Consider the following 27,841-nt stretch of genomic DNA (forward strand, 5'->3'; position numbering starts at 1 on the left):
ATCAAATTGTTAGTAATATCCCAATGTGAATGTCCAAGTAACATTTTATTTTGGAAAAACAAAAGCACAAGTCAAATGACAATGCATGAAGAACATGTTCAGTCTTCTAAACACACAATCTAAGTTTAAAATTCACACTAAGACACCATTATTGTAGTTAATAAGAATGTCACACTGATCTTTCTTAATTTTGTTGCTCGTCCCATCTTTCTCTCTGATTGTGTCTCTCTCCATCTGTTGCTTCTTCAGCTGTGTGGCCTTCAGAAAGACATAGAATAGACCTGAATGACAGCGACTCACTCTGTCTCACCTGCTGCATCGTCCTCTGCCTGTCTTTTTTTCTGCACACAACACAAATGTCACGCCACATTTCACTCATCCATACTGATTTGAAGTGACTACTAAGTGGTGCCTACAGAGGGCTCCAGATTGCACTATTATTATCTTTTCACAGATTTAGGTTTTCAAAAAATATGTTGAAAAAGCAGCAATGCAACCATTTGATCACACTTTTCAATGTAATTCAATGAGCTTTTTTGGTGTGGAAATGATACATTGCCAGAATGATGTACAATTAAGTTATACGTGATGTATTTTACACAATAACAGAAGCTAAAAATGATTACAGTACTATTATTGCAATAAATATCAACAATCTAGGTTTAATTTTTAAACTAACATATTGAAAATCGAAAGTTTTCACTTGAAATATTTTCAGATTGAAAGGTAAAAAGTGGTAAAAATCAATTAAAGATATATGTAAAAGTGTTTTAAAAAATTCTATTTTGTGTTTTACTTATCTTATTTTTATTTTTTTTATTATTATTATTGTTTGTTAATATGTGTAGACATGGTTTATGGTTGAAGTGTGGTGTTGAGGATCTTTTTGGTCACAACACCCACCCATCCACAGCTAACCCTAGTGCACAGGTGTCTAACTCAAGGCCCAAGGGCTAAATACGGCCTGTAGAACAGTTAAATCCGGCCCGCAAGATGATCTCATATTTTTTAAGTGGCCCATCAGTATGAGGTCTGCAGATTTCCTCCAGAATAAAAATATAAACTTATCCTTGATGATTACAAAATCTGAAAAAGTAAGGAGTAAAAATATTAAGAAGTCAGGAATGTGGGAAAAGAAATTAATTTGTGTTTAATTTCACATTTTCAATTTAGCATCTCACAATTAGGACTCAAACTTGGGATTTTGATTTTTAATTTCATACTTTGAGCATTTCAACTCATAATTTTGACTTCACATATAACATTTTGAGCTTGAAGATTAATAATTCTAATTTTTAAGTTATATATTTACTTTTTAACCAATTATTTTGTATTTTATCTCATATTTTCAACTCCAGACTTTGACTCCATAATCCCATAGTTTGACCCTTTTAGACTCACAGTTTAAAATGTTGAATCATATTTTGACTTTTACTTTCATAATAACAAATTTTATTTCATATTTTGACCTTTTAAACTCATGATTTTGACTTTCTTTCTAATGCATTTGCCATAAAAACATTATTTTTCAATTTCATGTTTTGACCTTTTTGAACTAATACATTTACTTTTCTCAGATTGTGAGCCTTTAAACCTATCTTTTTAACTTTTTAAAAATCAAAATCATTTATCATCAGTGCTAATTTTTTTTTTCATATTTTATTACTGGTGAAACAGGGTTGACAGATCATGGTTAAAATGGTGACGCTGTTAGGCCCTCAGGTTAGTCCTGAATCCAGAATCTGGCCCCTGCAGTGATCGAGTTTGACACCCCTGGTATAAAGGCTTAAACATAAAACTCTACCTTTATTCTGAAGGTCAAATGGGAGCGTGAGAACCAGATTTTCCGGTTGTTTCCGGGTCACGTAGACTAGTTCCTAAAAAAAATAGCTCGGTTAGCATGTTAGCATGACCTAGCGTCATGTAGGAGCAAATTCAGTCAGAGTCGACTTTTCTTTATCTAAGTTAACTTGTGGATGTGAGTGTAAAATGTCCGGGATTCTGGATTTTTCAGGTTTGTTTTCTCTTATTTTAAAACCTGTAAACGTGTGAGAAAGCTGGGCCTTTAGCTAACGCTCATATTCACACACCACAGAGTTAGCCGTAGCTCTCACCTGATTATTATTTATGGAGATTTAAAGTCTTCAGGTACATGGCGGTGAATCAGTTAGAAACCCGTTTTCCTACAAGATTATTCGACGAATCGATGAATCTCTTTCGCTCCATAATATTTCTGTTTCTCGAATCCGTTAAAAATAAGACTTCAGTGTTTGAATTCTGAAGGACTGCGGTACGGTGTGTTAGTTTAGATTACAGGCTGCTAACTAGTGAGTAACTTTATGATTAAGATCTACTTTTCTACTTTTAACACATGGTCGATCTGAGCCATGATTATCTGCTAAAACATACATAAAAATAGATGAACTTTTAAATGTATTTAAAAAAAAAAAACAATCCAAAGTCAGAATGTTCAGTTAGCTACAAGAGGTTCACTAGCATGTCAGTGTTGATTCTATCGTTAAATATCGTTATAGAACAGAATATGCACCATGACATCGTGTAAAAACTAACCATTAGCTTACAGGTATCCCATTCAGAGTCCATTAAAAATCCTTGGGGTAGCAGTCATATTAATCTACGCTCAATATCCCATAATTACAACGTGAAAACAAAATTTAAAAAATGTTTGCAAATGTATGAATATTCTCTCTGGATTTACAAAAGATTTCACATAAAAAGACAAGCAGGCCCTCCTGTGTCTGCACTGAGGAGAGGCCTCTGTCTAGCCACTCTGCCATAAAGCCCAGATAGGTGGAGGGTGGAGCTCAGTCAGAGTGACCATAGGGTTCTTGGTCACCTCTCTTTCTAAGGCATATCTCCCCCTGATTCCTTAGTTTGGCTGGGTGACCAGCTCTTGGAAGATTATCGGTTGTGCCAAACTTCTTCTATATGAAATGTTTTTGTAGCCTTTCCCAGATCGGTGCCTTGCAACAATCCTGTCTCTGAGCTCTGCAGGCTCAGGTTTTTGCTCTGGTATGCATTTTCAGCTGTGAGGCCCTCTATAGAGAGGTGTCTGCCTTGACAAACCATGCCCAATCAATTTAATTTACTACAGGTGGGCTCCAGTCAAAGTGTAGAGACATCTCAGCAAAGCTCAAAAGAAATGGAAGGCACCTGGGCCGAGTTTCAGTGTTGTTGAAAAAGGTCTGAATGCTTATGTCAATGTGATATTTCAGTTTCTTTCATTAATTGTTAAACTGTCTAAAACTCTGTTTTCATTTTGTGATTATGGAGCATTGAGTGTAGATTAAAGAGAGAAAAAAATAATAATTTCAACAGCTGTAGAATCAGGATCAGCATCAGGCTGCAACAAAAGAAAACTGAAAAAAGTGAAAGGGGTGTTCATACTTTCTGAATGCACTGTGTGATGAAAAGAAACTGAGTTTTGATAAGCAATCACTCACAAATATTAAATCTCTATCTTCATAAATTCTAGGTGGGGTTTCCCTCAAAGGCACAAGGACAACAACTTAATGTTTACGATATTTGCTGTAGAAACAATTGAGTGAAACTGTTATAATGAAAATAAAGAGATGGTATAGACAGTATATCATGATGACAATGACAGTCTGGTAATGGAGGATCAAAGGTCACAAGGACACAATTCCACTTGTTTTTCTGTGTTATTTTTAAATAAACATTAAACCTATGTAGCATTTCATAGATATTGAGAGAACAATTAAATATTTCGGTGAATTTAATATGAAAACAAACGGTGATCATGTCATGGGGGCCTCAGAGCACTTTATTACAATGCCCTTGACCCAGGCTGTTAACTATATCAAGTTTTCCATAGAATCAATAAACTTAAAATCAGGATTTTGTGTCAGCAAAGGACATTATTTTCTGCAAAAATGTATTGAGTCCCTACAGGTACAGGAACACAGATGAAAACAAAAATATTGTCATTTGCTGAATTATACACTAACAGAAAAAAAATCTTAAAAGAACAGTTTTACTGACAGCAGTGTGGTGTCAAACATAAAGTTTTACAGTTACATGCATATTATAAAGAAAGCAATATTTAAAATCATTATTGTTTATTAGATGACAGTGAACATGGCATATCAAGACAAAATATGTTTTTACGAAATGTTTATACTTGGCTTGATATAAAGACAAATTTGATTAAAAGATGTGACTTTTAAGTGTCATCTTAAATTCTGTTTTCTTCTTTCAAAGATAATCTTACAGCTTCCCTTTCAGTGTGATATTTGGCAGCTGTTCTAAAATTCCTGAAGTGTGGGGAAAAAATAGTTGACTAACATTTTTGGTCACTGTTTTATTCGACAAAACTAACACAGCTCCCCTTGGTTGTTTTCTGTGTATTTCAGTGGTTCCCATTGATGTCCAGAAGCTGTCAGTGAGCAAAGAAGAGCCTCCTGAAGAGCAGGATTGGAGCCCCAGTCAGGACCAGGAGGAAAGTGAACATCCTCCATTTAAAGAGGAGCAAGAGGAACTGTGGATCAGTCAGGACGGTGAGCAGCTTGAAGGACATGAGGAGGAGGATGTTAAGTTCCCATGCAGTCCTGTTGTTGTGAAGACTGAAGGTGATGAAGAGAAACCAGAGTCCTTTCAACTTCATGAAATAAAAACTGAAGAGATGGAAACAGGAGATGATGGAGAAGACTGTGAAGGATCAGAAGAAGCAAGGAGCTCAGATGCTGAGAGATATTTACATCCAGAGATTGAGGTCAAGATTGAAGAGTCTTCTGAGTCTGAGACTGAAGACTGTAATGATGTGATGTGCAGTGCAATGCATCAGTCAGATTTAAAATCAGTAGAAAGAGAGGAAGATAAAGGAAGTCCTCAAGCACATCTGGAACAACATACATTAATTCACATTGTGGAGAAACCTTTAAGCTGCCCTGAATGTGGCAAAGGATTTAGTCATAAAGGTAATCTGACGGATCACTTGAGAACTCACACAGGAGAGAAACCCTATAGTTGCTCTGAGTGTGGCAAGAGATATAGGCATATAAATCATCTGAAAGATCATTTGAAAACTCACACAGGAGAGAAACCCTTCAGCTGCCCCGATTGTGACAAAAGTTTCAAACGTAAACGGCATCTGCGAGATCATTTAAGAACTCACTCTGGAGAGAAACCCTTCAGTTGCTCTGAGTGTGGCAAAAGATTTAACCGCAAGGCATATCTGACTATACATATGATAGTTCACACAAAAGAGAAGCCCCTTAGTTGCTCTGAGTGTGACAAAAGGTTTGCCTATAAAGGATCTCTGAGAAAACACATGATGGTTCACACAGGGGAGAGGCCTTTCAGTTGCTCAGAGTGCACTAAAACTTTTAAGGTTAAAGAAAATTTTAATAACCACATGTTAAAAAGACACAAGTGTGTTGGTAGTGATTATGCTTCAATGCAATTAAAGAAACAAACAAAGATAAAAAGAAAGACAGAAACAGGAGCTGATGTAGAGGATTGTGGAGGATCAGAAGGAGCTAGGAATTCGGATCCAGGGGGACATTTACAACCAGAGATTGAGGTTATCATTGAGGACTTTTCTGAACATGAAACTGAAGACTTTCATGAAGATTCCTAGAAAGCCACAGAACTTTTGTCAGTTTTAAGTTAATAAACTGAGTCAGTGTCAGGAAATGGAATACTGGTTACAAACCAGTAAAACTCAGCTTTTTTGGATAGTTAAACAGTTTCAGCAGACGTTAACTTCTGTAGAGTCACAATGGACAGAAACAGTGATCTTTCTATTTTTGAAATGAGGCATGTAGACAAGAGTGGGTGTTAGTGACAAACCATTAATTCAATGTGATCATAAAGCATCAATGTTAAAATACTTTTACCAAATAACTTTGTAAAAAAAAAAAAAAAAAAACAGAAAAACAAAAACATCATTACGTTTCCCAGAGTCTTCAGTTGTAAATATTTAAACAGCCAGTTTGATTAATCAGATGAAATCTCTTTTTCACTGATTTATTTAACAGTTAATTATTGATCTTTATTTTTTATGATTTATTAATTTATACTTGGAGCCTTAAATTAAATGTGTTGCACTCATTCTTTATGAACATTTTTTATCACTTAAGTTCTTGTGCTGTTACAGATGGAGAGGCTACGGGACAGTAAACTGTATAGTGTAAATGTTTTTGATGCATGTGTTCTCAGTGAGGTGTGTCAGAAAGAAACTATGACTGGTCCTACATGAGATGGTGCTCCCAGAGCAGAGCTCACTGTCACTGTGACCTGTCCTCTGGACTCTGAGGATACAGAGATGAAAAGAAATGCAGCAACGTGGTGTTGTAGGCTTCATTTCAGAGGAGTGGATGTTATTCCCTTTTTAAGGTGATGAAGTAGCCCTTAATATCATGTAAACTCAGAAAATGCCTTGTTTATTTTATTTTTTTTAACCATTATGTTGAATAATGTGTAGTCATAATCCATAACACTTTATGGACATGTAATCCTGTTATCATGCCATATATCACAACTCACAGTTAGTTTTATCTGACAGTCACAATTGGACAAGCAGATTTATTTTTGGATCAGTGGTTCTCATATGTTTGTTTGGGTACCAAAAGTGGGTCAAGGCGCGATTTAATGGGTCACAGATGTGCTCATGGGAAATAAATCTGTCAATAAGTATGCATGGCACATTTCAGATGTGTTTGCTTTTCTCTCTTTGTTCTTTTACATGCCTTCTGGTCCAAAATACACCATTTTCTATGTAATAAATCGTTTTGGTTGGAAAATATCAGACAGAAACACTAGCTTCCTCATGCTCATTAGGTCAGTTGTGGTTCTATATTGGCAGTGAGTGTTGGTGTGAGCATGCCTGCTTGTTTGTTTCAATACAGTCAAATAATATAACCCAATGACATCTGAACTCCTGTGCCCTGATCCATACAGGTTAAGTGGTTTAGATAATGGGTGAATGGATATAAAGCTGAGATGTTGAAGTCATTAACAAATAAAATGATTTGTATTAAATCTGTTTTCACTCACTCTCTTATTATCAGATTTAAACATGAAGGATATCATTACTCAAGTAGAGGTACATAAAAGTCAGCAGTTTAACATAAAAAACAAAAGATAAATCCATAGCTGCCTCAAAGTGCATCAGCTCACTTACAGTGTTCATATAGCAAATAGGCTTGTGCTCTGGTTAGTGTCCAGGAGTCCATCTGTCCATCTTCAACCCGGACATCTCTCTCCCCAGCAATCCTTTCCAGCTCCTTCTTGGGGATTTGGAGGCATTCCAAGGCCAGATGGTGTACAAAACCCTCCAGCAAGGTCTCCTGCCAGCTGGACTAAGACCTCCACAGGACTATGAGGCATCCGGGTTAGATGCCTGAACTGCCTCAACTGACAAATTGATATGAAGGAAAGAATCAATTTATGTCAGGGCCTGAGAGTGTATGTCGGGGGCTGCTTGCTTACGTCTGGTCCTGGGGAGGAAGTGCACCTTTTTTAAACAGTTGAGCTTTGTCCACTCTTTATTCTAAAGCATCAGATAAACTACTCAGAATGGATGTGAAAGCTAAGCACCAGGGGTCTGAGGAGGAGACTGTGTGATCCTCAGATAAGGGTTCTTCCACCGCCTAATGATATCCTCAGTCCAAGTCAACAGTTCTCCACTGCTGTTAAAAGGCTGAGCCTTTCTAACCATGCGTCACAATGTACCAGTATGCTCACTTTATGCAGAGAGGACCTGTCTGACATGGATTTAATCCAGACACTGACTGCTGCAAGGCAGCAAAAATTTCCCTGGTTTATTTCTGTTTTCATGAGAGATAAGATAATTTATGTCAGTGTGCGCAATGCAACAAAGTTTTGTTGTTGGCCAACAGCACAGCAGAAGCAGACAAAAGCAGAGAGGTAAAAACATAAAACTCCTCTATAAAATCAGATGAAATCCTAATCCACAACCTTTGCACATTTTTTAAGTGTTGTGAGCTTGTTCTCTTTTTTGCATTTTAATTTGATTGAATATTTTTGAATGATAAAAAAGTGTTGTTTTAAAAAGGCTAAAAGACTGCTGGAATATCTACATTCCTCTTTTCTCTACCAGTTGAAATGGAGATTAAACTGCCGATCACCTCAGACTGTAGGGGGCAGCAACACGCAACTGCTGCGTCAAGTCTGCCAATCCGAAAAAGACGAAGAAGAATGCGTTTCATGTATTTCCGGGTCTCGAAGGCTGTTTGCAGCCAGCACAGATGTGTCCTATTTAATCTCATCCCATTTGATTTAGCGTGTTTACAGACCAGCCGTATTCTCGTTCTGCTTAATGTAGTTCAGATTAATCTATCATGTTTGCAGACTAGCCAGTAAAAGACGTAAATTCGTTTGTCAGCTATGTCGTGACGATAAGGAGCTCCACCGACGAAGAAAAAAAACTGTTCGATTGGATTTTATGTCGTTGATTAAAGCTGCAGGTAACCAGTTTATGTTTTATTCCTCTGCTAACGTGTTTGCCGCAAATGTTGCAGGGAGGTTAGCCTTTAGCTAACGTTAATATCCACACAGTACTGTGTTAGCCGCAGCTAGCTCCTGATGACAATAAATCTTGTTTTTCTGGGCTTTAAATCTCTTTATGGTGCTGTTTCGTCCAAAAATTTTACCGCAGCGCGAAACCGTAGCAGTAATCAAACCATAACCCTTTATCAATGCACAGAAAAGCAAAGAAACGCATTTGGGAAGGTAGCAGAAATCAACAGAACCCCTGCTGTGTGACAATATAATGTCTCTGACTGGACGTACTTACCAAATTAAGCACAAAAAGTAAGGAAGTCTGTATGCGGTAGATTATTTATTAGATGCTTCTTGGCAATAAATGTAACGCCGTTGAAAAGCCTGTTTATTTCCCCTTTAAATGGTGCCGAATTTGTAAGGATCATGCATTTGTGGGATGAGCAGCAGAGCTGAGTGGGTTGCACCCTTGAAAAATTTGCCACATCTTCTCTGCTAATGCTCAACAGCTTGCTCTGCTGTTGCTACTGACTCTTGGTGTGAGCTTCTGGTACCCCCAGGTGCCTGTCCTGTTAGGTTCAGCGATGAGTCCAGACTCTGCCTACGGCGGTTGGATCGTAGAGTCAAAATGTGGAGAAGATGTGAAGAAAGCTTTGCTGACTGCTGCCCCAGTAGAGTGACATCTTTCGGGGGAGGCAGTATGATGTGTGGGGTGACATCTCGCTAACTGGAAAAACTAGCTTGTTTTTGGAGGTGATCTCAATACAGACAGATATTGAGATGAATTTCTGCTGTGGGACTTAACTCTATCCTCCAAGATGATGACGCTCACCCCCACAGAGCGGGTTTATCAGAGACTACCTCCAGAATTTGGGATTGGAGAGGATGGAATGACCTTCCTGCAGTTCTGACCTCAACACCATTGAACACTTGTGGGATCAGCTTGGGTGTGCTGATCGTGACAGAATGACCAACAAAACCACGCTGGCTGACTTGCGACAAATGCTGGTTGAAGAATGGGATGCCATCCCACAACAGTGTGTGACCAAACTGGTGACCAGCATGAGGAGGAGGAGCCAGGCTGTTGTGGCTGTGTATGGTTCTTCCGTATGCTACTGAGGCTTCTGTCTGTTAAATGATGAAACCATTAAATTGCCAATATGTCATGTTTCTTCAGACTTTAATCATCCAATCCACCAAACACCAAACAAGTCAATAGCAGAATCAGCTGTTTGGTATTAACAGAAGACTGCCAAATTTTTCATGGACTGAACCCACATACTCAGCTCTGCTACTCATCCTGCAAATACATGCTCCTTACAAATGTGGCTCCATTTAAAGGGAACTAAACAGGCTTCAGTATAAGATTTATTGCAAAGAAGCATTGATGCAGCAAAGAAATAATCTACCAAATAAAAATTTCCTCACTCTCTGTGCTACATGTGTTTATGAAATCAGTGGCAAATCACTTAAATTACAAATGAGAGGTAATTGTGCGCATTTATATAAGTTAAGCAAGACACAAGAAGGAGTTCTGCTGTAAAGAATATACAGAATATCCTTACTGTGGTGGTTGATTCCCTGTAATAATCAAAAAACAGTCCAACTTGGAGCAGTGATCATCAACTGGCAGCCTGAGGGCCATATCAGGCTCCCCAAAGCTCCCCACCTGGCCCCAAAAATAAGATTACTTTTATAAATGTACTGGTTTTTTAGGGTGTCTTTTGTTTTAAAATCCTTGCATCTAAATTAAATCTACCCCAAAAGGATCAAGATTGCAACAGTTTTATCAGAAATTACTTACATTTGATCTGATTTTTACAGAAATCCATCTGTCAGCCATGTTCTGTTTCCACCTCAGGCCACTTTCATGTTTGGTACTAAACTTTTCTTATCTAAACATTTGGAATTTGACGGCAGTGTGAACAGCCAAATAAGAAAATCAGATCAGAGCAAAAGATGAGAATTAAGCATTGAGATTGTACAAACAAAACATTAAACGCAATATCAAGAATCCGCATTCCAATATTTGTATTATAAACTCACAGCTTTCTGTGATGTGTTTGTCTTTATTTTAGTACTTATGCCTAAACCCAGCTGCTGTTTGTGGGTGATGAAAGAAGAGGTTCCCTCTGAGCAGAAGGACTGGAGCTCCAATCTGGACCAGAGTGACAGTTAGACTCCACACATTAGAAAAGTGCAGGGGAAAGTGTGGGCCAGAAGTCAAACAGGGGAGCTGTTTCAGGTCTGATACTTCCATTTCCCTTTGACTTCAGTTCCTGTGAAGATAATGAAGAGAAACATCAGTCCTCACAGTTTCATCAGGGAGTTTTGGATTTCAAAGGAATCAGAACCAGCTTGGAACTCAGATCCAGAGATTGAGGTCAAGCTTGAAGACTCATCTGAACCTGAGACTGGAGACTGTGATGATTGGATGGAGACCAGAGACTGTCAATCAGGTAAAGATTCAATTCTGTGGTAGACATTCAAAAAAGGAAACATAAGACTTTCTAAATTCACATAGATGCTCTCAGTGTGGTAAAACATTTAAAAAGAATAAGCTTCTTACCACACATATATGAGAGAAAACCCTTAATTTCTCTAGTGAAGCACCTATTCTTTCTCAAATTCTTTACTTTTGGTACTTTTGAACATAAAAGCATGGATATCATATTATCTAAATAATATTTCTAAAGGCATCAACATATTGAACATTTTGACAAACTTATTTGACTGTATTTTAGGAGATATTCACATTTGTTGCTGGAACAAAAGTCCAATTCTCTCTCAGTATTGTAAGTTACTATTGTTTCCTTTTAAATCAAATGCTAAAAATTAGATAAAGATTTAACTAGACTGGCAACAATAATAACATAGAGCAGTATTGAGGTTTGGCTCAAAACTGATTTTAAAAATCTAAAAACAGCAATTTCATTGATAACAGGGTTATGTCAAATACATGTTTCTCAATTTATTGCAAATTAATTAATGAAAATATTCATAATCATATTATCTTAAATAACAATGAATATACAATCTCAAGTCTCCTAATGTGTTCAAAGGTTACTTTTTTAAGAAAACAAGATGTAAACAAAAAAAAAGAGCAAACATTTTACTATTAAGCAGCAGCTTAAAATTCCAGTTTGGTGTGAAATGAATTTACAACATCCCATGATCTCTGTCTTTTAGTGCTACCCGCGGATGTTCAGCAGCTATCAGTGAGTAAAGAAGAGCCTCCTGAGGAGTGGTGCCCCAGCCTGGATCATGAGGACATTGAGCCTCTGCATGTCAAAGAAGAACAAGAGGAACTTTGGATCAGTCAGGATGGAGAGCAGCTCCAAGGACAGGAGGAGGCTGATATTATCAAGTTCACATTCAGTCCCGGTCATTTGAAGACCGAAGATGATGATGATGATGATGATGATGAAAACTCTCCGTGCTCCCAGCTTCATCAAATAGAAACTGAACAGATAGAAACAGCAGGTGATGGAGAGGATTGTGAAGGATCGGAACAATCCTGGAGCTCAGATCCAGAGAACTGCTTATCATATGAGACTGAGGTCAAAATTGAAGAGTCTTCTGAACCTGAGACTGAAGACTGTAACAATGTGAAGCACACATCTGTGTGTCAGTCAGGTTTAAGCCCTGTGGAAAGAGCAGAGAATAATGAACCAAATACCAATAAGAAATTGCACAGCTGTCCTGCGTGTGGTAAAATGTACATCTTTAAAGCGCATCTGGAACGACATTTGAGAATTCACCTGGAGGGGAAACCCATCACCTGCCCTGTATGTGGTTTGAGATTTAATTATACAAGTCATCTGACAGAGCACTTGAGAACGCACACAGGAGAGAAACCCTTCAGCTGCCCTCAGTGTGGCAAAAGATTCAGACGTAAACGCCACCTGACATATCATTTGAGAATTCACACAGGAGAGAAACCCTTCAGTTGCTCTGAGTGTGATAAACGATTTAATTGCAAAGAATATCTGACCAATCATATGCGCGTTCACACAGGAGAGAAACCCTTTCCTTGCTCTGAATGTGGTAAAAGATTTAATAGTCAAGAATATCTGACAACACATATGCGCATTCACAGACAAGAGAAACCCTTTGGTTGCTCAGAGTGTGGTAAAGACTTTTGTAGTAAAGAAAGCCTGAACCAACACATGCAAGCTCATTCAAGTAAAAAACCCTTCTGCTGCTCCGTGTGTGGTAAAGCATATAAACGCAAACCAACTTTAACCCAGCACATGTTAGTCCACAAAACAGAGAAACGCTTCAACTGCTCAGAGTGCGGAAAAGGATTTAATTGTAAGCGAATTCTGGCCAAACATATGTTCGTTCATACAGGCGAGAAACCCCTCAGTTGTGCTGAGTGTGGTAAAAGATTTGCCATTAAAGGGTATCTGAAAAAACATATGATGAATCACACAGGAGAGAAACCTTTCTGTTGTTCTGAATGTAATAAAAGTTTCAAGGATAAAGCACAGTTGAATAGGCACATGATAAGCCACACAGGAGAAAAACCTTTAAGCTGCAGTTCTTGTGGACAAAAATTCTCATGGCATTCTCAGCTAAAAAGACACAAGTCAGTTTGTGTTCATGTTTCAGAGCCATTAAAGGAACAAATTGAGCAGGAAAGACAGCCAGAGACTGGAGCTGATGTAGAGGATTGTGGCAGATCAGAAGAAACTAGGAACTCTGATCCAGACAAAGAATTACAACCAGAGATTGAGGTAACCATAGAGGACTGTTGTGATGAGTCCTAAAGAACCAGAGACCATCCGTGTGTGTTTTAAAACAAGATAATAGTAAATTCCAGTCTGAGTTGTGAAATGTAGTACTTGTGACAAAGTACTACACAATTAATCTATCACAATTGCAATCATAATGTCAGACTGTGCAATTGCATAATCCCACAAAAGGCTGCAATTAGTTTTCTTATGAAGGAGTGCCTGAAGTGTTTAGTAAATTGTCTTTAAAATTGCCTTTAAGTTAACAATAGTGCCATTATTGCACTTTGAATAAGTATCTTAAATTTCAAAAAAGAAAAAAGATATATCATTATTTTTTAAATATTAATTTCTTTTCAAAGCAGTACTGTAAAACCGTAATGTTTTGTGTTTGTTTTGCTATCTTATATTTGTATGTTTTGAGCTGAGAAATGGACACTTAAAAAAAAAAAATATATATATATATATACATTTGCCTTTTCCTTGATAACCAAGCAAGTAGACTCAATACCATTTATGTATAATGTTGTAATCGCATATTGCAGTTTTAAGCAGTATAATCGCAATCACACATTATTACCAAATCGTGTGACACTAATGACAAGTAAGTGATCAGTAAAACTCATCTTCTCTAAAGGTGGTAACTTCTGAAGTGTCACATTGGTGAGAACCCATGATCTCTATGACAGAAATCAATAAGTATGACATTTTTGTCACTTTGAAAAAGTATGAGGCTGTAAATATATTTGTTGCCAAAAATAACCTTCAGTTTGTTTCTTGATGAGATGATGACAGAGCCTTTCAGATAGAGTGCTGCAAAGTGGCTCTCTGTGGAAGTGCTCTGAGTGACATCAACAGACTGGTTTTGCTTTTGATAATCTTTATCACTGGATCAATATATTGATCTTATTATTGATTGGTTTAAAAAAAACATTTTATGGATTTTGTTTTTCTAAATTGGGAATCTGCTTTACTTTAAAAGTTTAAATAGGTTTTTTTTCTAAAAGGAAACAATGCTCTCATGAAACTGGGTGTTTGTGACGTACAACTGTATATCATCGGCATACTGGAGGATTTTTTTGGATGTGAATATTATTTTCACTGTCTTTCATTTCATTGAATTTTTAACATTTTTTTTATTTTTAAAGAAGATATCATGAATATTTCATCTACTTCCTCATTTTAGTTTTTTTTTCGACTTCCATGGGATTCAGGGGGCTACTCTGATTTTTGATCTGTTCTATGAAAATACTTTGTCCCTAATGTGAAGGTCTTTTTTTTCTTAAGTCATACCACCGAACTGAGAATGGCGATCAAGTAACTATTGATCACTTAAAAAATGAAGTTGGCTGAGCCTTTGAGTTTTGGATTTTTCCCTTCGGAGTGAGCTTCATTATACGTTTGTGATCACCTTATAGAGTCAACTAAAGATGCCTCCCTGGAGTGTCTGCATCCTCTCTTGTATAAATATTTATGTTGAGTTGAATCTTTAAAGCATCTTGTATAATGTAATCTTACGTGTTATACTGACAATTTGAAATTTTATGTAGTTTAGTCAATTAAACTCAGTTTGAATAATCAGATTTGATGATTTGGTTATCCCTACTGTGAAAATACTTGCCATTTGAAAGCACTGTGGACATGCTTTAATCTGCTCTGTGAAGCATCATACAGTTTAATGTTGATATATTCAAGTGAGATTGTCATAACACTCAAACTAAACACATCAGAGAGCTTAACATTATTAATGACACAACAAGAAAGACAAAACCACAACAACAGAAGAACCCATGAAAAACTCAGCCAGCACTGTAACTCCAGCATCATACAAACTAGCAGACCACTCTAAACACGAAATGTCAAGTTAGAAGACATTATAAAACCCAGATATGTAAGATTCCATAATACAAGTGAAGACCAAGAATAAAAACCCAGATTAAAGTTATCTCTGAAGAAAGCTTAAAAAACCTGCTGTAGATTCTGCATTTCACTTCTCTGTGGAAATACTCAGCCGATAACTTCAGACTGCAGGGGGCAGCAAAACTCAACTGCCGCGTCAAGTCTGCCATCCAAAGGAGGACGAAGAAGAATGAGTTGCGTGTGTTTCCGGGTCTCGCTGTTAGCGAATTGCCTTTTTAGCCGTCAGAAGGATAAATGTTCGCATGTCAAAGCCATGTGGTCACGAAAAGGAGTTCCAGCGACGAAGGGAGTCGTGCTATTGGATTCTAACTCCTGGAATTAAGCTGCAGGGACCAGGTTTGTTTTCTTTCTGATTCAGGGATCTAACTGTCAATGTTAAAGGAGCTAAGCCTTTAGCTTACGTTAACAGAATCTAGCCACAGCTAACTCCTGATAACAATGGAACTTGGTTTTAAATCTCACTTGACGGTCCTGTGGTATTACAGTGTCTCTGATTGAACGTCTAACTTTTCGTGAAAACTAGTGTTCAAGGTTAATTTACTGTATTGATTAATTCGAGCTGCTCATTCGCGTTTAGAGTAGTAAGATAAACAAGAGGGGGTGCTGATGTGCTTCGTTGGTCTGTTCTTTAAGATCACAACAGTGTTGATATTCAGTTCAACATCTCAACCTATAGTCAATAAAAAAAAACATGTCTGGAGCTCTAATAGCTTGTACAGTTGTCATAAATCTACTGCTTGCTAAGCTGTCGAGTAAAATGGTGAGAACATAGTTTTTGAGGTGTGTATATTTCTGAAATTAAATATATAAAATACTAAGTCGCATTTTGCTGTACTGCTTTCAAAATAATGTTCTCCAGAAAACAAAAGTTTCCTGTTTTGAAACAAAAATTACTTCTACAGAGTTCAGCATTGGCACTGATATTTAAAGGCCTTTCTACAGGCATTTCTGTAAACCTTGCAGGTAATACTTACTACAAATATAACTGCAGCCTATCGTGTGATTATGCCACTGCACAGTCTGACATTTGATTATATTAAAAGCAGCACCAGTCTTAGATTTGATTTGACTAATGGACAAAACATTCAGTTTTAAATGTTAATCAAAAGAATGCAGAAGTCATGGCTGATTGTATTGATGATGTTATATTTATTTATTAGGAATGCATAGTATTGATATGTTTGCCTATATCCACTATTCAGATATTTAGACATTTATTTTAGCCGATTCTTAAGCAAGGCAAGGGAAGTTTATTTGTGGGAAACTTTTGTAGTGCAGTTGAAAAATAGTAGCAATATCACATATCCACGTATAAACTCACAGTTGTCCTTAATGTGTCTGCCTTTATTTTAGTGCTTCTTGCCTACATCCAGCTGCTGTTTGTGGGTGAAAAAAGAAGAGAGAAGCAGAAGTGGACATCCAATCTCGACCAGACGGCAGTTGGCCTCCACACATTAGAGAGGTACAGGGGGAAGTCAGACAGGGGAGTTGTTTCAGGACTGATAGCACCAATTACCACTGACTCCAATTTCTGTGAAGATAATGAAGAGGAACCTCAGTCCTCGCAGTTTCATCAAAGACTTATGGACCTCACGGGAATGGGGACCAGCTAGGAGCTCAGATCCAGAGAGAGATTTTCAGGCAGAGATTGAGGTCAAGCTTGAAGACTACTCTGAACCTGAGACTGAAGACTGTGATGATTGGCTGGAGACCAGGGAATATCAATCAGGTAAAGACTAAAATCTATCGAAACATATTGAAAATACAACCTAAGACTGTAAAAATGTACATAGATGCTCTCTGTGCAGCAAGACATTCAAAAAGACTAAGTTTCTTACCCCACACATAGAAGAGAAAACCCAACAGCCAGTCTAGAACATTGTTTCCTACAGCTAGATTACATTTCTCCTTACATGCACTGATTGCAGTTGAGCATCATATGCTAAATACAAACCTCCTGGCACTGTTGATATTTGCTGGCTCAGAGACCCCCACATATTACAAGAATATGTATTATTTAAAATATCTGGCTGATATCCCCCCCCATGTATTTTAGTGTTTCCTGCTTCATCTGTGAAGACTGAAGATGATGAAGAGATCCCTCAGTCATCACAGCTTCGTCAAGCACAGACTGAAAAGATGGAAACAGGAGCTGACGAAGATGCCTGGAGAGGACCAGGACAAGCCAGGCACTCAAATCCAGAGAGACATTTTCAACCAGAGATACAGATCAAGATTGAAGACTCCTCTGAAACTGAGAATGACAACTGTAAGAAAATTAAGCGCTGGATATCAGTCAGATTTAAAACAAAAGAATTACAGATAAGGGACCAATGACCATAAAGAAATCACATTGCTGCTCTCAGTGTAGTGAAACTTTCAAAAGGTAATCTAACGGGGCATTAGAGAGAAACCCTCTGGTTGCTCTGAGTGTGGTCAAAGATTTAGCCTTAAATCATCTTATTCAGCGTATGAGACCTCGCATAGTAAACAAAACTTTTAGCTGCTCAGTTTGTGGTGACTTTTCTCTTTTTCCTAACAGTTATAAACGAGATGGGTTCGGCTGCAGACATCCACTCTCAGGCATGCTCCACTGTCGGGCTTCCTCCACTGTCTCCATCTGTTTGCTTTGAGACAACAGTAAGGGCCTGTTTTCTTTTTCTTACCTTTAGAAACCGCAGAAGAAGAGCTGAATACATGTAGCTTGCATTTGTAAAACATTTACTACTTTCACCGGCCCTAAATCAGTGATACTCAACATGTGGCTCTTGAGCTGCATATGGCTCTTTAATTATGATCTGTGGCTCTTTTATGCCTTAAGTAAAATATTATTACCCCAGAAAACCTTAAAACAGAGAAACTTTGACCTCAGAAATAATCCCTTGCAAGTCACATTGATCAGTTTTTTTCCCACACCATCGCTCTTATTTGCAATTTTTGCCGCTTTTAATCAGTTTTTGCTGCTTTTAGCTCATTTTTTGCACTTGTTTTTGCCACCTTCTGCCATTTTTTGCCACTTTTATCCAGTTTTTGACCCTTTTCACCTATTTTTGCCTCTTTTTTTCTGCTTTTTGCTATTTGCATTTGTTCCCCCTTTTTACCATTTTTGCCACTTTTGTCCATTTTCCCCCCATTTTTCCACCTCTAACTCAGATTTTTGTCACTTCTCTGGCACTGTGTATCCCATTTTTATCACTTTTCATCCAGTTTTTGCCATTTTATGCTTATTTCCCCCCTTATCACCCATCTTGGCCACTTTATAACCTTTTTTGATAGTTTTAACTTATTTTACTGCCAATGTAACCCATTTTTCACCACTTTTTCACCACTTTTCAGCACTTAGATGGTGGCTCTTGCAAGGGTATTTTTCATCAGTTTGGTTCTATGGTTGAGCAGGGTTGAGTAGCACTGCCCTAAATTGTCACACATGCATAAGGTAGAAATTTGCGTGTATGGTTATTTCCATGCACAGATCAGCATTTATCAATCCCACACCAGGTTTCAGCTCATGTATGTACATTTTCAAGTCAGTGTGGGCTCACTGTGCAGCATGAATCTGTCAGAGTTTGGTTAATTATGACCATTAAGAACTGGTTTAACATGAAGGCAGACCTTTGTAATCCATGTGAGCAACATTGATCTTTAAATTATGTGAAGCAGTTTCAGCTTTTGGCTGATTTGCTCTCTTTTATATTTCACCTTGTTGTAAGATGATTTTTATACCCAAATCTGGGTGTGTCTTTTGTTTCTTTGTAGATGCATCATTCTATTGTGCCTTTTGGCACAGAGCCCGCGTTTGAACAATGTAAAACTTGCTGCAGGCTTTTCCACTGCCCCATGTGCCCTAAATTTAAGCCTGCTAGAAGAAAAAAGCTTGAGATGCACCTTAAAGTCCACTTAAAGAATGCTGTTACGTTCCAAGGTAACATTTGTGCATTAACAGTTTCTAATGATTGTCTACTTGCAGTTTTTCTTTCAGTCACTGGCTGATTGTTTTTCCTTGCTTTGTTACAGATAAAAGAATATGTAGGTGTAATTTAAACTGCAGGGATGCAGGACATTTTCATTGCCCTATGTGTGACAAAACTATCATAAAAAAAAGAGACTTCGAGGTACATCTGGATTTTTGCCAAACTGCCCTACAAAAAACATTGGCCTCAGTTGCTCCCCAGTCTGAGCTCAACTCAGACCCTGGTCTACCTGCACCTACTCCTGTTGCATTGACTATGTTCACCCATGGCTCCTCTTCCCCAGCCCAACAAAGCTTAAAGTGCCCAGAGTCAACAGTCTCCCCCTCTCCAGAAACGGCTGCTTCTCCTCCCCAACAACATGCCATATCCTCCTCTGTTGTCTCGACTCAGGAGAATGAAAGGCCAGTACTGCTTTACAAAAGAGTCAAATGTCCTCACTGCAAACTCATTTTATATAAGAAAAACGTGATCAAGCATATCCAGAGGAGACATGAAGTCCATTCAAAGAAAATGAAAGCCCATGATGATTTAAAGGGTGTCTGCGTAGATGCAACAAACGGCATATCTGCTGTCCAGAAAGACATCTTAGGCTCCTCTGAACCCATTCATGTCCAAATGAAAACCTGGGGTCATGTCCATAAAGTACAGTGTGAGATGGAGGAATGCAGGCAGTTTCACCTAATGGCTGTGAGAAGTGGATTAACACTGAGGCACTGCGAACACATCCGCTCACTGGACCACTGCACAGTAATAGCTCATGAAGAATTTCTTCAGGGAGAAGTCTTGTCTGAAATGGTGGCGTTAAAAGTGTTTAATGAGGCGGCAAAGGCAGCCTGTCTGAAAAGACAAAGAAAAGCCCAGGCATCCCATGTACCTCTGTGTGTTCCAATATCCTTCCAAGAAAACCAAAAGAGGTTTTATTTTTCTATCCATGAGCCAACTGTTAACCACTATAGCCGCCTTGGGAGGGTCATGGTGACTTACACTTTAGAAGACAACACATGGCATTGTCCCTGTGCCAAACCAAGAATCTCATGTGTGCACAAGAACATCAGCAAATGGCATTTATTCCAAACAAAGCAGGACATGTTTGAAATGGAGACCGCCAGTGCGGGTGCACCACAAGAGCACCAGGGTCCTGCCTATCCACCAATGGATGAAGACTTAAGGCGGCTCGTGCAGTACATATATAAACATAAGAAGCTTCCAGCGAAACTCCCAGATGACCTTGTGAAGCCAAAGGCCTTGATCAACTATCTAACCGAGTTGCAACCAACAGAAACGTTCTGTGCAATCTGTCCTGGGTGTGTTCTTCTTGAGAAGCCTGCAAGGATCACTAAGAAAGCCAAGATAATCACCATGAGCGGTGTGATTAAAAGTAAGTGTATTTGCTTTAATCCTGTGACAGATAATGAAGATGTTGTGTTAAAGGTCACATATCATACAAAATACATTTTTCAGGCTTTTGTAGCAAAAATATGTGCCCCTGGCCTGTTCACAATCCCCCCAAGAATCAGAACCCCCCCTTCTCCACCTTCAGAAAATGTGTGCTGAAACATGCCGTTCACAGATTTCCCCATATGATGTCACGTAGGGAGTTAGCCCCACCCTCAGGTTCAGTTAGCCCTCCCTGCTTGGAAGAAAGTTCCGCCCTCTGCTTCTGATCCTCGAGAAGGATCAGGAGAACCACACCCATTAAGCCATGCCCATTTCCAGAAAAGGGTGTAATCATGGGCGGAGTCAGACAACTCATTAGCATTTAAAGCTACAGACACAAAAACAGCTCGATCTGAGCTGGGCTGAAACAGAGGGTTTTTTTAGACGTACAAAAATCCACTACTGGAGTGTTTTTTCAGCAACAAACTTCACAGGCATGTCTTGGAAACCTCTGAGACCAATATAAACTTGTTTCAAGGGGTAAAATTTGTGACTTTTAAATGTACTTAATGTAAATTCTGCCACCAGGGGGCTCTCAATCAAAGCGATAACTTAAAAGCTAAGTAAAGATGTGCTGCTCAGCCTGTCCCCTTCTGCTGCTTACCTTTCCCTTAATGCTGGAAGCTGAAAACCATCATGGGGTTGCTTGTAGAGGTAACCAAGAAATACTCTTAACAGCTTTTCTCCCTCATTATATGTAGTTCATCCATGAACATGAGCAGTGGTTTTCTTATAGCTAAATTAATTCACCTCATGGAATACTGTTTTCTATTAAAAAGAGTCCTCAGTTTAAAACACGAAGTCAGCCTTGTTAGCCTAATTAAATTCACATTTACCCATGTGAATTTAACTACATGGTGAGTAAAGTAGCCCCTTCCTCTATGCTCTACCACAAAATCACGGCATGTTTAATTTTTTTTCCTCAAGATTTATTTTTGGGCTTTTTCTTGCCTTTATTCAACAGAGAAGGACAGTGGATAGAGTCAGAAACGGGACGAGAGTGGGGAGAGACATGCAGCAAAGGGCCACAGGCTGGATTCGAACCCTGGCTGCCCGCGTACATGGGTCACACCTTAGACCGCTAGGCCATCTGTGCGCCCATGTTCAAATTTTTTAAAAAGTCTTTGTTTAGTGAATTCTTTACATTTTAGAATAAATGTGAATAATGCACCTGATGGGAACTGAATCAGTGAGAGAATGTGGAGGCAGGGTGAAACTCTGAGTTTACTGAAGAAAACCTGCAACTGACCAGGTTAACCCCCACAGAGTCTGTTACCAGACTAAATGAGCTTAAGTTTCCTCTCTTTGTTATACAGTATTGAGTCACCCCTCATTCTTTGGTTTTAGTTTCCTCCCTGTCTAATCCAGAAATCTAAGTTTCTTCATCTCAGGGTTTAATTTGAACCTGCTTTATGAAATGGACCTTAAGTCTCTACATGACCTGAAAAAGTCCTGTGCACTCACAATGTTACTAAGCATGGGGGTAGAGAGGTAAAGATATGGGGTGAGCTTGAATGACAAATGCTCAGCTTATGGTGGAGAAAAGTTGTGGTCTAGCACAAATATTCATGTCCTCACAGCGGCTCTGCTTTGGTAGCTGCTTTGGCGAGACTTGGACCAATAGAACTCTAAAAAAATGAAGATTTTCTCTGGCTTTGAAACCTGTTAGAAATATCTGAGGTATTATAAATACTCAGATAAAAATCGATTAAACACAGGAAGAGTATTTTTCAAATGTGGACACTTCAGTGATTAAATTCTACATATTTTAACTATTTACTTACATTTGATCTTTTTCAGATGTTTCAACCTATTTCCGGTCTTGTCCAAAGTGCCACATGGTCTACAGATACCAAGAGTGGAAAGATGGTCTTCACAACTTTGATGATCATATCCTGTTAAACCTCGACTTGTGCTTGTATTTAAGACACAATCTGCAGGTGAGTTTAAAAGAAAATGCATGAATGTGTTGTTTTTGCGATTGTTCATCCAAAATATGTGCTGACCCTTTTAAAACCGGATTTCTCTTCCAGAACAATGTGTCTGTGTCTCAGGTGATGAGCTCACTGGAAAGCCTTAGGAAAGTAGAATTTCCCTCTCCAGAGACCATCCTCCATGCCTACTGCCACTTCGAGGCGTTGACGAGCCATGAGTATTCTTTTTCGTGTGTCTGCTGCGGCTACTATCCACCTGTAGTAATGATGGACCAGCACAAGAAAGGAGTCTCCCACTCACCTGGTATGCTACAATGTGTGGCATATGCTGAGAAGTTTTAAATGTCTGATTTATCTTTCAAGTTAATATCTTGTTTTTATTTTAGTAAATGATGAAATCAAATCCTCTGAGAACTTCACTGGAGAAGTCAACGTTGAAGAGTTCTGGGATTCTGTTCAGATGGAGATGATCTCCCGTGGATTTTTCCCAAGTATTTTCATATTTTAAATGCTCTTTAAATTTGCAGTAACCACTATTAATGTGTTTCCACATTATGATGTGTTTCTGTGGTTTATTTTCCCAGGTCAGGCTAAAAACCCCTTTGCTTTAAATCCTTGTTCTGAGCACTGGGGCCCATGGATTGGGAGGAATACACGCAAATCTGAGGTGGTGTTTAACACAGAGTCTGAAAAAGTCTCAAAGTTCTCCACTGAAGCAGAAGTCAGCATGGTGTCAGAGGAGTTCTGTGTTGATGAGCTCATGAAGCAGAAGGTGCAGTGTTATGCATGAATGTTATTAATGCATGTTTGAGTGATGTCCCAAGGCCTGTGTCCACAAGTTTTAGTCCATCAAAAGTCCTCTCAAACGCCACATTGAAAGACTCGGAGAGTGAAGGAGAGCTTTGTGCTGTCCTGTTGTGAAACTGGCATGTGCATGAAGGCTCTGTTGATAACTGTTCCCTTGAACCTTCATTTCTGCAGAAACCAAATTTGAATGTATCACCCCAATTGCACAAAAGTTGGGTTGCTGTTTAAATATAAATTTAAACAGAATGCAATGATTTGCAAATCTCATAAACCTAAATTTAATGCACAATAGTACATAAACAGCAAATCTGATGTTGAAACTTTGACATTTTAATGTTTCATTGATAAAAGCATTTTTTTAGCTTGATGGCAGCAACATATCTAAAAAAAAATAGGGACGGGGTAAAGCAGGTTAGAAAAGTAAGTGGTACAAACGAAAAACAGCTGGAGGAACATTTTGCAACTAAATAGGTTAACTGGAAATAAGTAACGTTAAGGTTGGCAGGGGCTCGAAAATGTGCAGAAACAGCATGGAAAAAATTTGGAACAATTAAAAAAAAGAAAATCCTTAAGATAAACTTAAAAGTCTTTGAATATTCCACCATCTAAAGTCCATAATATCATCAAAAGATTCAGAGAATCTGGAGAAATCTCTGTGAACAAGGGACAAGGCTGAAAGTCAGTATTGGATGCTGGTGATCTTTGGGCCCTCAGGCAGTACTGCATTAAAAGCAGGCAGGATTCTGTACTAGAAATCATTGCATGAGCTTAGAAATCAGTGTCTGTTAACACAGTTGGCCGTGCCATCCACAAATGACAGTTAAAGCTGGGTCATGCAGCAAAGAAGCTGTATGTGAACAAGATCCAGAAACGCCACTGTCTTCTCTGACATTTATAGTGGACTGAAGCAAAATGGAAAACTGTTCTGTGGTCAAATCAACCAAAGTTTGACAAACCACAGATGCCGTGTCCTGTGGACTATAGAAGCGCCGTCTGGTGGGAAAACATAAGTGAGAGGAAGCTGCTGATTCTGGGGCTCTTTTATCATGCTTGAGGAGCAGCATGTATTTTTATAGGCAAATATTCACAATTTCTTCATTTTTTTAAATTTAACATAGTGCTGTGTAATATATAAACAAAATACCAATACATGTTGTGCACCAAGCAAACTTCACTTTTTTTAATGATGTAAGGATCTGAGTAGGTCCAAAGTCAGGTTAAAAATCAAGATAACACATACAATATAAAATGTAATCAATGAAATAATTATAAACCAACTCTGGAAACCAAAAAGGACTGGAGACTCCAGCCAAAGAGAATATAAGATGGGAAGGTGCTGAGCCTACCACACAACTGGCCATCACTCAGCCTATTTCCCTCAAACTTCTCCAAATAACAAAACTAACGTAGGAAGAAACAAAAAAACAAAAAAAAGAAAAAACATATGGATAGAGACTGAGATCTGATCCCAGCCTGGACTGAGTTGAGCACAATAAAGACAAAAATAGCATGCTGATGAATAAATGTTGAAGCCGAGTGTTGGGATTTCTGCTCCCCTATGTTGCTTTTTTTGCCAGAAAAAAATGTTGTGTGGAGACAGGTGCCTTCTTAATTTTTTATTTTCTGTATTTTTGAAAGGCTTCACCTGAGAGAAACCTGCACAAGGTCTTCATTTTGGATACAAAGAGATCATCTGGTAGGGATCTAACATATCATGAGAACTTTTTGATTGATCATGTGCACACGTATAAATAACTTTGTTTTTATCTGCCATTTAAAGGTGGGTGGTCAGTGATCCAGTGCCCTCATGGTGTGGTCTACAGTTTAAAGTTCAGCTCAAGGCTGGACCCTCCAAGGGATTTTGCAGATCTTCTTCTGTCCTGGAAGCATCTACCAAATGTCTCGCTCTGTGATTTTGCTCTGGACTTAGCGACTCATGTCAACCTGCGTTCTCCATCCTCACTGCCCTTCAAACCACATGATGGCAGACTGGCTGCATCCACCGAAGAGAACATCACAGCAGCACAGAAGAGAAAACTCAGAATCTCTCTACCATGGCTGAATAAAATGTCAAAAAATCCTGATGAGGATGGACATCCTCTCACTGGTTCCTCTGACCACTATGCCTTGTATGGCAAATTCAACAAGGCCAACACCAAAGATCCACAGGAGGTCTTAAGGGGCACCAGCCTTGTCCCTGAACTTCAAAGTTCATTGAATCGTGAGGCAGCCAAAGGGCTTCTTTCAAGCATGCACAAAAACAGCTACTTCCTTAATAGCATGGCACCATCGACCCACATTTTCATGATGAGAAACCTTGTTCACCTCAGAAACAACGACACAAATGCAAAGCTTTTGGAGGAAGTTCTACAGAGCGGAGATGTGGCGCATCGTTTGCAGGATATCACTCTGAACGACTTTGGACAAGCAGTTCTTGGTACATATGACATCAAAGAAATTGATTTTGTTTTCAGTTAATGCTTTGGTTATATAGTTATGATTTCTTGGAGCCATAGGACCAGCACCTTTTGAGAAGTCTGTACAGCAACAGTCCCATCAGCTGGGACATCTCTGCAACCACAAGGACTTCCCTTTCACCAAAACAAATGTGTATTAGAAGTCTAAAACAGCATGCCTTTGGCAGAACTAACGGCTCTAACGGCTGGATTTTATCAGCAAATTGAAGTCATTAAAAAATGGGCAGTTGATCTGACCAGGCCTGCTCAATGGTTTTGAGTCCTTTGCTTGTTTAAATCTGGCAAAAAAACAACTTTTTCCATTAACCATGCAACTCCTTTGTCCCTACCATTTCCCCCCATTTGCTTTCAAACAGGTTGGTTATGATCTCTTAACTCCTACAGAATTGGGTACATGGTGAAGTCAACTGATTGAAGATGGTAGAAGAGGAGTTGCAGAGGCTGTGCAGCAGTTTGGAAAAACATTGGGTTTGAGGTTTATTTTAGGCATTTTTGTGCCTTTATTTGATAGAGGAGGACAGTGGGTAGAGTGGGAAACAGGGACGAGAGCCGGGGAGAGACATGTGGTAAAGGGCCAGATTCGAACCTGGGCTGTCTGCATACATGGGGCGTGCCTTAACCACTCGGCCACCTGCATCCTTAAAAACACTGGGTATAAGAAAACAAGAGAGGGCTTTGACAGATAAAATCATGTTCACATTTGCCTTAGATCTGCAGGAGATTCACTCTTCGAGCCACTAAAGTTTGTGTTTGATGACACTTGTGTAATAAAACATTTAACTATTTTAAAATGTTTTTTGAGGACCTTATTGATTAACACTGGTCACACAGAGGTGATGTTCAAATATAAATGGTTCTTCAGCGCATAATTTAAAGATGACACAAATAAAAGCCCAGTTTTGGATGAATGATAGTTAAGATTGGGACAGAAAAACAAGCATACAAAAGGTAAGCTAAAACAAAAATGACACTTTAAAAGTCAAACAATATCCATGAGTTAAAGCAGCTGTGCAGGAAAGTGTAAAACCTAAATGATAGCAGCAGAAGAAGGGCAGTTTATGCATGAGCTTGGTAGGATGTGGTTGTATGAGAGGATCATATTTTATGTTGGTGTAGTATACAGTACGTGCATATTTAGATCAATTTTACCTGACAGCAAATGAAAATCCACACAGGAGAGAAACTCTTCAGCTGCTCTGAGCATGATAAACTTTAATAGGTCTAAAAACAAATGTTTAAATAGGGTTATCAAATACTGTCTTTGCTGTGAGTGTGGAGTAAATGCATGTGACCTAGAGTGTAAGAAAAAAAGAGCTTTAATCCGTCAGATGGGCAGAAAAGTGCTACACAGGCTCAAGTTGAGTTAATGTTTGCATCTACATTAAAAGATGTTTAGATTCGTAACTCAAGTGTGATTAAACATTGAATAAGAACTGCATTTCAACATGAACTCCATACGCATACAAACTGAAGAGCAAAGCAGCAAAAGCAAAACAAAAACAGAAAACCAAGATGATTAAACGACCAACAAAGGAGCCCAAACACAGCAATGACAAAAGTTCCAGTTTCCTTTCTTGCCACTTTTCTCTGCTTTGCTGTGGCTTTTTTTTCCCCCAAACACATGTTCATAGTTGTCTGCATGTAGATTTCTAGTTCAATAAGAGTAAGCTAGAGGGCTTCTTGTTGCCTATTGCATTGGTGAACTCTATCATCTGGGCTCCATTAATGTTGTCTTTTTATGAAAACCAAGAAGCTGACATCTGTTTTTGGTCATTCTAAAGGTTCTGTTCAATAACTATGTCTTGACTTTTAACCAGATCAATAGTAGTTTTCTTTCAAAGGTAGAGGAGAACTTCAAGATGTAATGAAATCAATCTTGAGTAACCATGGTGACTTAATAGGTTTGACTTCATGCCAGTAAACAGGATGTTGCTGACTCTTCAAACTACAGCCAGCAAGCAGTGGTTCTGGCCTAGCATCAGGACCCATTCCATTGCTTTAATGATGAATTGCATCCTGAATTTCTGGGAAAAAAATCCACCAGTCTGATTTAT

The 27,841-nt window shown here is 38.6% G+C and overlaps 3 protein-coding genes across 6 annotated transcripts; all 3 read left to right on the forward strand.

Annotated features, from left to right (window-relative positions):
* The first annotated feature begins 1,879 nt into the window (after nt 1–1,879).
* On the forward strand, nt 1,880–6,410 carry LOC121523619 (zinc finger protein 664-like). The gene is made up of 2 exons (XM_041808558.1): nt 1,880–2,014; nt 4,395–6,410. Exons 1-2 carry the CDS (start codon nt 1,990–1,992, stop codon nt 5,618–5,620), a joined length of 1,251 nt encoding a protein of 416 aa, XP_041664492.1. The 5' UTR covers nt 1,880–1,989; the 3' UTR covers nt 5,621–6,410.
* A 1,824-nt stretch (nt 6,411–8,234) lies between these two features.
* On the forward strand, nt 8,235–13,515 carry LOC121523551 (gastrula zinc finger protein XlCGF57.1-like). 2 transcript variants are annotated; one of them, XM_041808476.1, is made up of 3 exons: nt 8,235–8,471; nt 10,584–10,964; nt 11,695–13,515. In XM_041808476.1, exons 2-3 carry the CDS (start codon nt 10,796–10,798, stop codon nt 13,275–13,277), a joined length of 1,752 nt encoding a protein of 583 aa, XP_041664410.1. In that variant the 5' UTR covers nt 8,235–8,471; nt 10,584–10,795; the 3' UTR covers nt 13,278–13,515. The 2 variants fall into 2 exon arrangements, with proteins under 2 accessions (XP_041664410.1, XP_041664409.1); XM_041808475.1 differs by having other exon boundaries at nt 10,782–10,964.
* Nucleotides 13,516–15,361: 1,846 nt separating this feature from the next.
* On the forward strand, nt 15,362–26,515 carry LOC121523528. 3 transcript variants are annotated; one of them, XM_041808448.1, is made up of 13 exons: nt 15,362–15,497; nt 16,515–16,623; nt 16,701–16,890; nt 17,218–17,430; nt 17,704–17,801; nt 18,918–19,083; nt 19,176–20,510; nt 22,370–22,509; nt 22,603–22,807; nt 22,890–22,994; nt 23,088–23,275; nt 24,949–25,006; nt 25,091–26,515. In XM_041808448.1, the coding sequence occupies exons 3-13, from the start codon at nt 16,704–16,706 to the stop codon at nt 25,786–25,788; spliced, it is 3,393 nt and encodes a 1,130-aa protein (XP_041664382.1). In that variant the 5' UTR covers nt 15,362–15,497; nt 16,515–16,623; nt 16,701–16,703; the 3' UTR covers nt 25,789–26,515. The 3 variants fall into 3 exon arrangements, with proteins under 3 accessions (XP_041664382.1, XP_041664381.1, XP_041664383.1); XM_041808447.1 differs by having other exon boundaries at nt 16,515–16,890; XM_041808449.1 differs by lacking the exon at nt 17,218–17,430 and having other exon boundaries at nt 16,515–16,890.
* The last annotated feature ends 1,326 nt before the right edge of the window (nt 26,516–27,841 follow it).

The sequence above is a fragment of the Cheilinus undulatus genome, linkage group 16 (genome assembly GCF_018320785.1).
Source record: "Cheilinus undulatus linkage group 16, ASM1832078v1, whole genome shotgun sequence".
NCBI classification, from domain to species: domain Eukaryota; kingdom Metazoa; phylum Chordata; class Actinopteri; order Labriformes; family Labridae; genus Cheilinus; species Cheilinus undulatus.